Source organism: Microtus ochrogaster, unplaced genomic scaffold (genome assembly GCF_000317375.1).
Source record: "Microtus ochrogaster isolate Prairie Vole_2 unplaced genomic scaffold, MicOch1.0 UNK1, whole genome shotgun sequence".
Taxonomy (NCBI): Eukaryota; Metazoa; Chordata; class Mammalia; order Rodentia; family Cricetidae; genus Microtus; species Microtus ochrogaster.
The window spans coordinates 27,703,601-27,719,536 of record NW_004949099.1 but is presented as its reverse complement, the minus strand read 5'-3'; the positions used below and the strand labels follow the sequence as shown (position 1 = coordinate 27,719,536).

General features: G+C 49.6%; 1 protein-coding gene across 9 annotated transcripts in view; it reads left to right on the top strand.

The window, feature by feature from the left end:
- The window catches only part of Atp2b2 (ATPase plasma membrane Ca2+ transporting 2), a 320,647-nt gene extending 307,209 nt beyond the window's left edge, over window positions 1-13,438 (top strand). For 6 of the 9 annotated variants that reach the window (XM_026788029.1, XM_005365023.3, XM_013352966.2 and 3 more), the window contains 2 exons: window positions 224-406; window positions 8,569-13,438. In XM_026788029.1, coding sequence (XP_026643830.1) covers window positions 224-406; window positions 8,569-8,880 — 495 coding nt within the window. In that variant the 3' untranslated portion in view covers window positions 8,881-13,438. Of the gene's footprint in view, window positions 1-223; window positions 407-1,921; window positions 2,094-5,713; window positions 5,769-8,568 lie in introns of all 9 variants that reach the window. The other 3 variants (XM_005365025.3, XM_013352969.2, XM_026788031.1) reach the window with 1 other exon arrangement.
- The last annotated feature ends 2,498 nt before the right edge of the window (window positions 13,439-15,936 follow it).

The window sequence follows — 15,936 nt, the reverse complement described above, 5'->3', positions numbered from 1 at the left end:
AAGAAGAAGAAGAAGAAGAAGAAGAAGAAGAAGAAGAAGAAGAAGAAGAAGAAGAAGAAGAAGAAGAAGAAGAAGAAGAAGAAGTCCAGTTAGAATGGGTGACAGGTTATAAGTTATAAGAGGAGCTTAACATGTGACTGTGAGACAGATAAGCAGAAAAGAAGGGATGGGGCCGAGAAGAAAGTCCTCAGTCCTGACCCTTTGCTGGGTACATCCCTTGCAGGTCATTGCCACCATCCCTACCAGCAGACTCAAGTTCCTGAAGGAGGCGGGGCGGCTCACACAAAAGGAGGAGATTCCTGAGGAGGAGTTAAATGAAGACGTGGAGGAGATAGACCACGCAGAGCGGGAGCTTCGCCGTGGCCAGATCCTGTGGTTCCGGGGCCTGAATCGGATCCAGACACAGGTGCGGGGAGCTCCTAGGACTGGGCCAGACTTGAGGGTGTGGCTGGCGTGTTCCATTGCACCCTCGCACTCTGATGTGAGGGAGGGTGGCCATAGGAGCCATGTCCATCAGACAGTCTCAGAAGAGCCCTCACCAGCCCTCCAGCCACAAGTGCACACACACATCACTTCTGCTGCACAAGCAGAGTGCAGCCTCAGGAAGACCATTATTTCCTCAGACAAGCCAGGGGTAGACATGAGTCTCAGCCACCATGGTTTTCTAGAGGGAACCCTGAGAATAGGGGTGGCTAGCAGGGCTGAGGTGAGTGAGGGTTCTATTGTGGCTGGGTGGCTACCAGCAGGGGCAGACATTATGAAGGGAAACTGACAGCTAGGGAGCTACAATCACCTTTATAGATTTGTACACACTACCTCTGTGAGGGTCTCCGAGCATTGCCCTTGACTCTATCCAGATGTGGAACAGAGGTTAAAATCCCCATACACAGAGGCACACATGAGAGCCAAGCTTACCCGTGAGAACATATGAGCACAGTGCCTGCCCAGCTAGGAACAGGCTTCTGCCTCAGAACTAAAGCTTTGCAGCCACTGTGTGACCCTTGGTGGTACAGAAAGACCACACACGTGCACATTCCATGTTCTCCCAATGCCCCCGTGTCTGGGGCAGGTGTAGTTGATGATTGTGCTGTAGGAAACCAAGAAAGACATTGTCCTCAGATCCCTCACCCGAGCAATCTGAGCAAGTGACGCATGGATCAATCGCTACTACAGCAAACCCCTCCACCGGGGTTCCCTGCACAGCACCGGGACTCATTTGACTCACATAGCTTTGTGCTGCCCACTTGGCATTTAGGGGAGTGGGTTTTAGACTCAAAACTGCCTCACACAGGCCAGGGCTGTCCTGCTGTGACCAGGACCCTGGCAGCCCCTATTTCCTGGGAGGGTAGGCCTCATAGTCCTCACACCTCAGGCGGACTGTAGTCCCCTAGGGATTGTAGTCCTGAGTGGGTGTGAGTAACTGAGTCTGCCCTCCCTGAACTCTGGTGTGGCCCTGGTACTGTGCTGCTTATACCTCTACCAACTGCATGGCATTCCTTAAGAACAAGAAATATGACTTGCCCAAGGTCACCTAGCTAGAAATAAGGAGAGCCAGACCTTGGCCCAAGGTCCGTACACCCCAAGGTCTCACCCCATCACTCGGGCTCTATGCCTGAAGCCACTCTTCCATTCTGATAGCACCTCCACCCCAATCCCTGGGCCACTATTGAGGGAAGAGGTCACACCCCATTCCCCCTACCTCCCACCCCTGCTTGGGACCCCCCCCCCCCGGGGCCTACAGCTGGGTCCAGAGCTGAGCAGACGTCTTTCCGAGCCTTGGAGTCTGTCTGGCATTTTTGTTTTAAGTGGTGTTGTCCTTGTCGCCGTGGCTGCGGCTGTTGTGTGACGTTGCACCCGTCAGTTGTGTAGCTGTGGTGTTCGTTTCTTCTCGCAACTTGTCTCGTTCTCTCCTCCGTTGCAGATTGAAGTAGTCAATACTTTCAAGAGCGGGGCCTCCTTCCAGGGGGCCCTGCGGAGACAGTCCTCCGTCACCAGCCAGAGCCAGGACGTAGCCAGTCTCTCTAGCCCTAGTCGCGTGTCGTTATCCAATGCTCTTTCCTCTCCGACCAGCCTTCCTCCTGCTGCAGCTGGGCGTGAGTGTGACTCCTTACCGCCTCCGCTGGCACCACCAACGCCAGCTCCTGGGCGGGCAGGCGGGCAGGGGCCGGGATTCCAGAGGACATGGGGGGACAGGGGTCACTGTGAGGCCCAGGGGCTGAAGGGCCACAGCCACTGAAGACAGTTTCATTGGTCACGAGTCCTCAGGCAGTTGTGGGGTTAGCTGGGCGTCAAGCACTGTAACTAGCAGCAGGTCACAGGTCTGAGTCTGTTAAAGGATCACACCATAGTCAAGAAGGTTCTAGAATCCAAAGGGTCCCAGTCTGCCTCAGCACCAAAGGCCAGAAGGTACCAGTCACCAAGAGAAGCACAGAGAGCTCCTCACTCGAGTCTCTTACCTTGTCAGGAAAAGGTTGGCCTATGAGGGAAGTGGTCAGAGTTCACTGACTGAAGTCTTGTAGTCAGCCAAAGGGTTAATGTAGATCAAAGTGTAGAAGCCTCGCAGGGGTCACAGTCTCAGTGGGAGCTCAACACAAGAGGGACCACGAGCCGAGCAATCACTGAAAGTCCAGTGTCATAGACACAAATTACAGACCAAGGAAACCACAGCCCTTCAGGATCTTGGTGTACCAGCTGCTTTACTCACCCTTCCGCCACAGAGGGTGGAGCACGCTAAAGTCCCGACACCTTCCTGGAAGAGACAAGGCTCCTGTTCCATCCAGCTGATCTCAGGTCGAAAATGGTGGGGCACACACATCTTAGCAGGGTGACAGCTAGTCCCAAAAGAGCTGGTCTAACTCTGGTACCCTTTTCTTCTTATCTGAGAGGTAGCCTGGGACTCTGAGCGCCTCTTCATCTTCCTTCGGCCAAGCACGTCTGCCCCTATCACCACCTTTGACCTAGGGCTTCTCATCCTTGGCTCTGTCTAAATCTTTGCTGTGCCTCTCCAGGGCCTTGGGTGCCTCCATTCAAACCTTCCCAAAGTACATAGAATCTTAGTTCCGGCCTCTTAACACAGTCACAACATGTGTGCTGCCCTAGCCAGCCTTCAGGGTCTTTGATGAGAAAGACTCCATCTCTTGATGCATTTTAAATGGCCCCACCCCATCCCAACCCAGAACACCCAGCGTCACCCCTCCCTTCCCCCCTGAGCAGGGAGGATGTGTGCACAGGTCCAGGGTTCTTCCACTGGAGCCCTCCAGCAGAGGGCACGGATCACTGAGAGCCCGCTGATAGTCAGTCCGTGCTGGTGTCCCACTGTCATCCCTTGCACACGATGACAAGAAAGCTGAATAGTAGTCTCCCGTTGTCATAAAATGAGCCCAGATTAGACAGAGGCACAAGTGAGCAGATGGTATCTGCATCACCTTTGGGAGTGTGATCCATGCTCAGCTGGCCTTTCCTTACTCCCCACCCCATCAATCCAACTCTGGTCTTGCTTGAAGCATAGCCACCAGGTGTTCCCATGGAGACAGCCCTGAGCTCTGACTGCTAAGACTCTGGCTCCAGGGCACAAGCTCAAGCTCAGTTCCTTTTTTTATTTTATTTATTTATTTATTTATTTATTAGACAGGGGTTTCACTGTGTAGCCCTGGCTGCCTTGGAACTCACTCTATAGACCAGGCTGGCCTTGAACTCACAGAGATCCTTCTGCTTTTGCATCACCCATGCTGGCATTAAAGGTGTGCACCACCACCACCTGGCCAACAAGCTCAATCCTTTATTCATCCTGGGTCACCTCTTTCCTTAAGCAAAGTAGTTTGCCCTAGGCACAAGAGACATCACCCATGTGTCCTGGAAGGGCATCCTTGGCAGCCCCTCAGCTTAGCCCTCACCTGCCAGAACTGAGAGCTGTCCTCTCGTCTCCACGGCTGTCTCGGCCTTCCTTCTGCACCAGGGTAAAAGTCATCAAGGAGGCCGCTCCTGACACACTTCTACAGACAGGCCTGTGTGTCCCTGTTCTCTTGCTACCAGACAGACCCATCCCTCCTTCATTCCGTGTGACCCTAACTTTGGAGCAGTCATTGGAAGAAAGTCTACCTGGGGGTTATACCAAAACTCATCTACCATCCTGGCCCATGATCCTTAATTCCCTCTCGGGGCTGAGAGAGAAAGAGGCCAAAAGCAAACTCAGCTCGCTCACCCAGCCTCCACTCTGCCACCTCCCTAGCCTCCTTAACAGTCTCCCACTTATTCCCTCTGCTCTGAACTCCAGTTTGTAATTCTTAGTCTCTTTGGGACCTCCACTGGGTGCGAGGTCTCAAAAACAACCTGACCATTCCTTAGCAGGGTGCCCTGGCTCTTAGGAGGACTGCCACAGGTTCAAAGACGCATTTGGATCTCCAAGATCACAATTGGATGTCACGTAGACATCCCCTTGTCCTCTGCTTGGGTAGTTTCTGTACCATCACCTCTTCTGCTCTTCTGGGACTCTGAGGACCCTCTAGATACTACAGAAACTTCCTTTAGAGATCAAAGTGCTTTCTTCCCATAGGAAGGTATGACAGAAAGCAAAAGGGTGGGTGGGTGGAACTCGGTCACCAGACTCTCTGCAGGATCTCCCTACATGCCTGCTAAAGGAAATGCCTGACTCTATGTGCCCCGGAGGGAGACAAATCTCTCTCCTTTGTGTCTTTAAGAGTTGATCAGATAGAGCCAGGATGGGGAAGCTTCTGTTGGGGGACTCACTGTGCACCCCTCACAGCTGTTAGATGGCCCCAGGCAAACACTGCACACGGGGAGACTTGGTCACTTGGGGTGGGACCAGAGCACTCAGGAGAGAACCCAGGGGGAATTGCAAGCTTTTCTCATCCTGACTCAAAACTGAATTTGGTTCCCCCACACACAGAGATCCAAGGTCAAACCACTGATGCCAGGCACTTGAGCTCCACCCAACAGCTCCACTTCCTTTACCTCACGTATCTCACCTGAAGAGAGGAGTTTCCCAGGGTAGCCAGAGACACCACTTGGCCAAGACACACAGCAAGGGGACCAGCAGGAGTGTGTTCTGAAGCCCCCTCATGCTCCACTGCACATCAGCCTCCAAACAGGCTTGACTCTATAGCACAGAGGATGGTATTAGATCTGGGAGCCAGTGCTGGTGCCCAGAGCCTTCCAGAGAGGGAGCACCCTTCCATCACCCTAAGAGTGGGGAGCAGGGAGGGTGTATCTCCTGGTGTTCCTCTAGCCCACAGAGGCATAGAAGTGGTGCCTCCCCACTGGTCATCCAGGGCAGCACCAGCCTCATTCATCCAGGCCAGCCTCCCCTTCTTAGCCCCTAGGATCCCTCACCGTCTCAAGCCATCTCTGTCCTTAATAAGTCTGAAGAGGCTACACATTGAACACTTCAGCCTCACTATGCCAAGGGTGAGACTCTTCACACACACACACATGCACGCACATGCAAACACGTGTGCACACGCACACACAGTCCCAGGTGCCCCCATGTCCCCTTTAGACTTGGGTTTCAAGAACTGCCAGCATGTGGCATCTATGGTGAGGAGCAATGCAGACATGGCAAAGAGGAAAGCTGGGTTTCTCCTTAGCATTCTGGTAACTGATTTGGTGCAAGCTTGGGTTGGCAAGGAAATGGCTTGCTTCTGGGGGGACCCTAGGACTCTCCACTGTCTGAATATTACATGTCTTTGTTTCCTAGAGGGCTAGAGAACCCTGGACACAGAGTTCAGCAAGAGAGAGTGAAATTAAAAGAGGTTGTGAGTCTTTAACCTTGAGCCTGAAATGAATGTGAATCAATCCCAGACTCTTGGCTTCCTGGAAGCCGGGTAAACATTCGAGTATGCGGAGCCCACCTCAGAACAAGGCTTCTGCCTCCCCAGAGACCCCCAGGCTGTTGAAAGCAAACATCCCCAATCCCACCTTGTTCCCTGGCCCCACGTTCCCATGAGTCCACCAGTCTTCTCTCCTGAATAGAGCAGGCAGGCAGGAGAGATGAAAGAGATTTTTGCTTTTGTTTTTGTTTTTTTTTTTCTTCCCCTATTTTTTTTTTCCATTTCAGCTGCAGAGAGAACCGAAGTGGAGTCTTGAGATGGCCATGTCGGGGTGTCCCGAAAAGTCTTGTCCCCACAGTCCTGTCCAGAGCAGTTCATTCTTTCTGTTGTCTCCATGTCAGGGGGAGGGTGGAGGGGCCTCATCTCATTGTGTGTTGTCCCCTCTACGTTGTCAGTCACATGACAAGGGCCTGCCACCGTCCCCTAACTCCCTTCATATAGAAAGCATTCCAGCCAGCCAGTGTTTTTATGGCAAGTCAGCCTCAGAAGGCTGAGCGCCAGCTGGGACATTTTGCACTCCCATTTTGCAGAAGAGGAACCCAGCAGCTGGGTTTTGCCTAGAGTTTGTTTGCCTAGCCTGCAGAAGGCCCTGGATTAGATCCTTAGTCCCTAAGAAAAGCAGTCGAGAAACAGAGGTGGAGAGAGTGAAAAGTTCAAGGTCATTCCCTGAAACCAGCCTGGGTCTTATGACCCTTTAAAAGCAAACAAATAACAACAACAAAAGACAAACTAAGGCGACACCACTTTTATCATTGTTTATTTATTTATTTGTTTGTTTATTTATTTATTATTTTCAAGGGTGCAATGGCTCACTTATCAGATCATAAAATACAAAAAAAAAAAAAAGTCTACAGAAGCTGCACAGGGAATCCAGAGACAAAGTTAGTTGTATCACGGAACACCAGCACTCAGCCTGCCTGGCTCCACTGGCTCCAGCTTGACAGCTTTCCTGGATTCCAGCAAGCGGAGTTTTCTGGGGTGGCTAGTGTATACAGGACAGACTGCTCTTCAGAAGGCAAGCAGAAGCTGTAGCTTAGAGAAGGCTGATGGCAAAGGAGGAGAGCTGACTGGGGGAAAAAGAGACAGCACAGCCCAAGCAGGCAAGCGATCAATGCCAAGTTGAATTCTCATCGCTGCTGTTGACTTAGCTTAGAAACAGAAAGTCATCCTTCATCTGTGACATAGCCTCAGCAGTCAGAGTCATCTAGAAGTTTCCTCTGGGAACAGGGATTTCCCTAACCACGGCCCACAGAGGAGCTCCCTGGTATAACTGAGCTCTAATCTGGAATCCAAGAACCTCCCCACGAATGTCTCTGGCAGGCCTCCTGTCCCCGTGGCCAAGGCCATGTGACCCTCAGCTGTCAGTGACCTCAAGCCATCTTGTGTTTTCTCCTTTGCCCTCTCTGAACCAACACTAGGAAGAGAACAGAAGACATCTTTTTTCCAAGTCCCATAAGTCCCTTGAGACACAAAACATGTTCCTGTCCTTCTGCACCCTGTAAGGCAATTTAGAACACAGCCAGCTACAGTCTGTGGTTCTTTACAGCGAAGGAATGAGGAATGGCCAAGCCAGGACTTCCACCTGGTCCTTCCTGATCCAAATCCAAGGCTCTTTGTTGGCTTGGAGACCAGAGGCTGGCTCCTCCCATTTTTCAGAGGAGAGAATAAAAGCCTGGGGACCTGACGTTCCTGGCTTACCCACTATGGTGCAGTGCCAAACCTCCCTACCCTACCCCACTTCCCAAAACCTGAAGGGAATCTGAGAGTTGGCTGTCTACTTCCGGACTGTGTCTTTTGGTTTATGGAGATTTTTCTCTTTTTTTTTTTCTTTTTGGTTTTGTGTTTTCAGAACACAAACAAAGCAATAAATCCCAAACTCCAGGCAACACGGGCGCCCCTTAGCAATCTGCAATGGCTGGTCAGGGCTTTGAGCCCATACTCGAGTGTTTACCTCCCAAATGCATGAAGGAAAGAGGCGCTGGGCACAAACAACTTTGTTCACATTGTGCAGGCTTCCAAGTGTAGCTGTGTGTCAGTGTGTGTGCGTGTGGCCCCTGACCCCTGTGGCATGCTCCCTGACCCCAACGTCCTGTGTGCGCTCCTCTGTGCTTCCTGGCTGCTGCAGCCCTGCACCTCAGAAAGCCTTCCCTGGCTTTGCTTTGCTCTGCTGCCTCAGCTTCATGTCCCCTTCTCTGTTTGGCCCTCGTGTGTCCTCTCATCCCACCTCATCCAACTGTCTCTCCTTCCTGTTCCTTCTCTGTGTGACCTGTAACCTGTTCCATGTGGTTTGGTTTCTTAACTGTGTGTGGTTTTTGAAGATTCACTTTTTTTAACAAATAGACTCTTTCCTACCCCCCACCCCCAACCTTCAACCCCCACCCCCTGCATGGTCAAACTCTGCTGTGACGTTAACAAGGCTCAGTCTCTCACTAGGTCGGGTGCCCTTCGGAGTGGACCATGCTCCCGTTTACAACTACCCAAGCATCTCCGTGATGGTGCTTCCTACAGTCCCCACTAATACCATAGTTCTGACCCAAACCAAAGCCACTTAAAAACCAACTCATGGATGCAACCCCCAAGCCCTCTACCATCCATCCCCATCGATGCTCATAATACCAGCGACTGTGGATCCCAGCCGCCCGCGTGCCCTCCCTTCCCCCAGCCCTCCTCCGAGTCCCAAGGAGCGCCCAGCCAACTCCTGACCCTTGTGTTTCCCTTGCAGATCCGCGTCGTGAAGGCGTTCCGTAGCTCTCTCTATGAAGGGTTAGAAAAACCCGAGTCTCGAACCTCCATCCATAACTTCATGGCTCATCCTGAATTCCGGATCGAAGATTCCCAGCCTCACATACCCCTCATCGATGACACCGACCTGGAAGAAGATGCCGCGCTCAAGCAGAACTCGAGCCCGCCGTCCTCGCTCAACAAGAACAATAGCGCCATCGACAGCGGGATCAACCTGACGACCGACACGAGCAAATCAGCTACCTCTTCAAGTCCAGGGAGCCCCATCCACAGCCTGGAGACGTCGCTTTAGCTGAGGCCCCTGTCGCCTGGCCACCCTCATGGACCTGCCGCCATCCGCCTCCGGGCGCACACCCTTCCAGGCACCGACTCCCCGATGCAGCAAGGAGCACTGGGCAGAACACACACAGCAGAAAGAGAACCCGGTTCCACCCACAGACCCTTTCTCTGGCTGCCATGCTGTTTGAACTCTTTTTCACTCCTAGGTCACGGGCAGGGTTGCCCTGGGGTCATCTGGAGCAGAGAGTGGCGTGGGTTTTGTTTTGCTTTTGTTTTTCAAAAAATAATAATAATTAATTAACTAATTAATTATTTTTAAAAAAAAGAGCCCTTCCAGGCTCCAACCCAGACACCAGACACGGACCAGCCATGCACCCGCCGGCCACTACGTCCCCAGCATGAATGTACCTGGACACTTTCAGTCCCCTCTCTCACTTGGTTCTTGGAGGGTTGGGGAGGGGAGGTTTTTGTTTGTTTTCTTAGGCGGGAACTGCAAACAGACTGCTGTTCATTCAGTTCACTGGTCTGTGAGGTTTCAAATGCTTGCCCAGCATGGTCTCAGATGTCTAGATTAATTTAATAACTTTTTGAAATCACAGAGTAGGTTTGCACCAATGGAACCCAAGAACTCCACGGACACTCATGAGGTTATATCCGTTTCTTTGTATCTATATCAACGTATACTTCTTGGAGACTGTATACGTGTATATAGATAAGTAGATATTATATATATACATATATATATATATACATGGATATATAAAGTTCCTTTGCCGGCATGTTGCCTTGTTTCTGCTTAAATTGCTCTATTTTAACTTATGTCCTAAAAGAAGAATGTAATTTGTTTACAAACCTGTAGATAATGTCTTTGGATATTTGTGTGGTTTAAGGACACTGGTGGCTAAGATGCTTATGAACAGCTCGGCCCAACAGACACATCCCCCTGGATTGCATCCTTGAAGTTTTACAATAGCCATGCTCTGATTTTTGCCTGCTATTTCCGTTCAATAACGTCACTACTGTGGGAAGCTCAGGCAGAAAGCCAATGGCTCCCAAGGATCCATCCTGAGGAGCTAAGCAACACGCTCCACCGTAGACAAGGGAGAAGAGGAGAGAAGGCTTCCCGGGTTTGCCACACACCTGACCATCCAGGTCCGAGATGCCAGCGTCTGTAGTGCACCGGTAGAAGGCTTTTCTCTCAATGAAACTCGCTTGAGTTTACAGAGAGCATTTCAGAACTGAGTTGTCTTTGGCGCTGTCTATGACTCGAGGTAGTGTTCACATATTACAAATGCTATTGTGTTGATTTTTTTTTAGTTAGTAATTTAAACATTTCTTTCCTTATATATGGCAGCATAGGCACTGCCGACACATTGGATGAGGGTCGGTACGGCTTGCTGCTTTTGTTTTTCTTTTTGAAGAAGAATAGCCTTTTTTCTCTGCACTATTTAGATCCGAATGAACCTTATGATGTGTACATTGAGATGTATTCAGTGTGATTTTTAAACCAAATTGTCTTCCTGTAGTCACAATATATACTGTAGCCTTTTAACAGCAAGCCCTGCTTTCCCAGACAGAAAGCCATTCTGATATCTTCCCATATCACAGGTGAGAAAAGGTGGCTATCCCCTCCCCAACAATAACAGCACTAGTAGTCCCACTTGATAAGAGCTTGTCTGTCGGCCTCTTAACTGCTAAGCACTTTGTGGGTCTCAGCTTTTTTTCATAAAAGAACTTTTGTATTTAATACAAAGTTTGCTTTGAGACTTTTCAGCATACAATCTTTTTCCATAAACTTGTACAGTGCAAAAGACATTTTGAATACCATGATCGATGATGTCCCGTGCTTCGAGGGAAACCAAACACTTCCCGCCTCACTTGTGAACGCCATCCTTCACCCCCACCTTCCCACAATTGCTCCTCGCTCCTCAGTCTGGCCCCCAGCCCTCCTCCAGGCCCAGAGACCTCTTCACTAAACAAGATGACAGCCACTTGGGAAAAGAGCCATAGTCAGCTGGGAGGGCCCACGTCTGGATGGCTGTGGAAAAAACTTGAGTTTTGGTTTGGGGTTCAAAGTTCGCCCATCCCACCTGGCCACAATCTTTCTGTCAGGAAGAATGTCTTGAAGGAATCTGAGTGTTTCCAGGAGAGAGAGCTGCCTCTCCAGCAATGGCAGACCAGCCCTAGATGTACTGCTGGATTCCATACAGACACCATCAGAGCCAGCCCACGGTACCCCTCCAAGGAGGGAAAGGAAATCTGGGGCAGCCTTGGAACAGGATAGGTTTTTGGTTTGGAGTTTGTCATTGTTATTGTTGTTTGGTTGGTTTGTTTGTTTTTTTTTAGGGGGGACTCCTTTGTTACATTTTTCATCCTGCCCTCCATTCAGTCACGCCTCTGTGACCTCATTCCATGCCACCAGGGTCCTTGGGCTTCGCAGCCAGGCCTCAAGGGCAAGCAGGAAGAGGTTCTCAGAGTAGAGCCAGCTTCTCCAACAGGGAGCAGAGGAAACTAGCAAGGAGGCCCAACATTAGCATCAGCTTCCCGGTGTCAGGAATGAGGGGCAACTCTATGCCCTTTACCCTCACGCTCACCCTCAGTCATCCACACACGCATACACCTACACAGGAGATGGTTGGTTTATCAGAACCCACTGTAGTACACAAAGCTTGCACTTCCGCGTCCTATATCTAGCAGCATGGGGTACGTTTGGCAGTTCACCCCATTAGGGGGTCAATAATTTATGACCATTCATCTGTTTTTATGAATTTTTTTATCTAGACAATAATTGTAAATAAAGAATTCACCGTCTCTGCTCATTTAATACTATGCAATGGCTATGCTTTCCACGGCTGAATCTTCTGACTCATACATGTGCTTCCGGTGTGTCTATGGTATTTAAAAAAAAAACAAAAAACAAACAGAACATAGCAAACCTACTCTTTTCTAGTGTGGGAACTGCCCCTTCTTTCCTGTCAGACTAAGTGCATCTATCATCAGATAGATGAGGGACAACACGTGAGGCCCCTGCACTGTGGCTCTGGATACCCCAGAGTCACCTCTCTGTGGAGGAGGGTAGGAAGACTCAACTTGCCACTCACAGTTTCCAGGATTCAGGAACATCCCCCATTTCTCCGCCCACCCCCCACTCCCAGCCTCATCCCAACCATAGCACAGAGCCCACTGGAGGAGGATGCCCTCCTTTTGAAAGTGGACGCGGCACTGACTACTCCCAAGTCAGAACCCACCCTATCCTGGGTCCCCTGGTTAATAAAGAGCCACTGTGTCCCCATGCCTGTTGAAAAGCCACCTTTGCCACCTCCTGATGTCTTATATAGGCTTAAACTCAATTCTGGAGTTCCTCTTTTGTCCCCTCATCTGCTGTCCCCTCTGGCCACTTGTTTTAATTATTGCCCCTCACAAATATTTTTGTATGTATCTCCCCTCACATCTGTTGTGAGGAAACGTTAAAACTTTGTCAGACCCTCTTCCTTCTGCCCTTTTCTTACCCCTCAAACTGAGCCCTGTTACTCTATGTACCCTGCTCCGACCCCCATTGCAATCACTGTCCCATCAGGACAGACAAAACAGCATCCTGAATCCTGGGAAGCCCTCAACTTACCTGTCCCCTAAGCTCTGGAATTTTTAGGAGAGGCTACCAAGCCCCACCCAACAAGTCACCTCCTGCGGTTGTGCCAGGGTAGGTCCCCATGTGCCCCTTGTCTGAACAGGAAAGGGGGACCTCTCCCAGACCCTGTACTAAGAACATTCAGCATCAACCAGAGCCATTCTGGGGGGGACAGTTCCTGTCTATCTCTTCTAAACTGGCTTTTGGTTATTTTATTTCGGTTACTTGAGGGTCACCTCTTATTAATTCAGAGTTTTAGCACCTTTGGGATACAAACATGTCTTGCCTGGATATCTTGGCACCATTGGTCCCCTCCCCGCTTGCTGTAACTATAGGAGGCTGCCAACTAAACCATGCACTGACGAGCCTTCTGCCCACCTCTCTCCTGTTTGAGTATCTGAAACCTCACCCTTAGAGAACCCTAGAAGCGAGGATACTTCTTGAAGCACCAAGGCCCCAGTGAGACGTTAGGCCTCTCCAAATATTTTCCAAGGTCCAAATGAAGCCCTCTGATTTAATATATAGATACAACTCACTCAAGACATGGGACCCTAGGCCCTGGGCAGCTACCATCATCCTCTCCTCCCAAAACAAAAGGCTTGAGGCTACTTGGGGCCACCTTGCAGGCCCTCAGTCTGTTTTGTAATGTCTGTGGTGCTCTCCCTCCAGGGCCCTTCCTCTCGGGGGTCACCACACTTTGCTAACTCTCGTGTGCACATCTTTTATAACAGAGTAGCGAGGGAATGGTGCCGCCTCCAGCTTCCACAAGCTGCCTGGGCTCTGGGGGACTCTGGGACAATCGGGGCTGGGAAGTGACTGTGCTCTTATTGTACACTCTTTATTTCTCTGTATCTCTGGCTTGTGCTCTTTGTAACTAACGGGATTTGTCTGCCTTTTCAACACTATACTAAGCAATAACAATAAATGCACACGTGGAAACGCAGGCATGGTAACCATCCCAAGGCCTTTTTCCGCAGGACATCTGGGTCCCCATTTTCAATGGATTTGGACTTGGGGAAGTTGAGTCTCTGGTTGGGAATGACATTTTGCCCTAGATTATACCATGAGCTCTACCATTTGAGGGACCTGTCATTAACCATTAACCTATCTCAAAAAGAGACTTGAAAAACAAAAAAACAAAAAAAAAAAGAGACTTGGGAGAAGGGGGTCTCAGGAAGAAAAGAAGAATCACTCAGAGTATCAGGGAGGTGAAGGGAACAATTGGCGGAGGCTGAGAATGGCCTGACTGTGGTCTGGGATAAACCGGCGGAAGGTGGAAAGCATGGGCACAGATTATAGGCGGCACCCCCTAGTGATGAGGAGGGAAGCACAGAGCAGCCTGGTACCCTAGGGTTTTAGTTTGCATTCTATTGATGGGACAAAACATGATGGCCAAAAGAAACTTGAGGAGGAAAGGACGTGTCTGTCTTACTATCCAATCAGTCTCTCACTGAAGGAAGTTGAGGCAGGAACTCAAGCAGCTGGGGGGGGGGGTCCGGAGACAGGAACTGAAGTAGAGACCATGGAGGAGAGCTGCTCACTGGCTTGCTCCTCGTGGCCTGCTGTCTTATACTTTCCAGAACCACCTACCCAGGGTTGGTGCCAACCACAGAGGACTGGGCCCTCCCACATCAATCATTAATCAAGAAAATACCCCAACAGACGTGCCTATGGGCCAATTGGATAGATGCAACTTACTCAATGAAATTCCCATTTGTCAAATTGGCAAAACCAAAACAACAATAACAAAATAAACAAACAAAAACACCTAACCAGCACACCCTCACCAGTAAACTGAATTTGGCAAACCTCTCACAGGTAAGAAAATATGCCAGACTGAGAAACAAATATCAATTTATACACACAAAATCCCAGCTCTTCCCAAGCTGACCTGGCCCCCAGATCAAATATCAGTGGCCTCATCTAACTTCTGGCCACTGTTTCAGTTCCAAGGTTAATTTAATCCAACATCAACTTTCAGAGTAGGTATTATAGGCTGAGCATCCTGAATCTGCAAATCTGAAACTTTCTGAGTGCCAACATGATGCCACAAGCAGGAAATCCCACACCACCTAAGTTTGCTTTGGGCACAAAATTATTAAAAATATGGTCGGGTGGTGGTTGGGGCACACTTTTAATACCAGCACTCTGGAGGCAGAGACAGGCAGATCTCTGTGAGTTCCAAGGCCAGTCTGGTCTACAGAGCAAGTTCCAGGACAGGTTCCAAAGCTACACAGAGAAACTCTATCTCAAAAAAACCCAATATATATGTATGTGTGTATATATATATATATATATGTATGTATATATATATATATACATATATATATATATATATATATAGTCTGGCTATGTGTGTAAGAGTATATAAAACGTACGTGTTTGTAATCAGACTTGGATCCCATTCCAGGATATCTCACGGATATGCAAATGTTCACAAAATCAAAATGAAACATTGCTGGTCCCAAGAGAAGAGACACTTGTCCTTGAAGAAGCACTTACCCTGTGCTTCCCACGTAACAGAGAAGGAGACAGCCACTCCAAGAGGCAAAGAATGGGCCCTCAGAAGTAGGAGATAAAGTTCTGATAGTTTCCATCTTTAGCCAGAGTTGGCACATTAAGACTTTAAGACACCATGTCTTCTGGTCTACCTTCAGGTGTCTTCATTTGCTGTCGCTTATCCGAGATCCTCAATGTCTTCAGCTTCAGAATGTATACCGGGAAATTCCCTCAATAACAATGACACCTCATGCATTATATTTTCATATAAGGTGCCTGTTGTTACCATTTCCCCTGGAGAAATGTAAGGCTCCAAGAAAACTAACTTGGCCTTATTGATCGAAGGACTAGCGGTGCAGCTACAGAGGGGCCTGTGCCTTAGAGAAACCCACGTTGGTCCCTCAAGTCTGTCTTCTGTTTTACCCTAAGTACTGCCTCTTCATATTCCTGTGATAACTTCTCCCTGGAGGAAAAGAAAGGTCTCAAAGGCACTGAGGTGGGAAGGCAGGGATATGAGGCTGCCACTCTCCTAGCCCCTCCCCCAAACCCCTTCTTACTCCTTGAGCTTTGGCATTTTGCTGGTAGCTCTCTCTCTAGCCAGGGTTTTTGATCCCAGTTTCAACATAGGACCAGAAGAGATTTTGATTTAGCTAGGGTGGAGGTGGGGGTGGGGTGGAGGTTCCACCCTGAACCACTGGCTTCTTAAGATCTGCAGTGGGTGGGCGTATGGGACTGTATGTTTCTGAGGAGCTATGCTGCGGCTCAGCATGCTCCTTGCAGTGCTTGTGTAGAAAATGAAAAAACGAAAAGCTAAGCATGGTGGCACACACCTTTAATCCCAGTACTTGGAGGTAGAGGCAGGCGGATCTCTGTGAGTTTGAGGCCAGCCTGGTCTACAAGAGTTAGTTCCAGGACAGGCTCCAAAGCTACAGAGAAAACAAA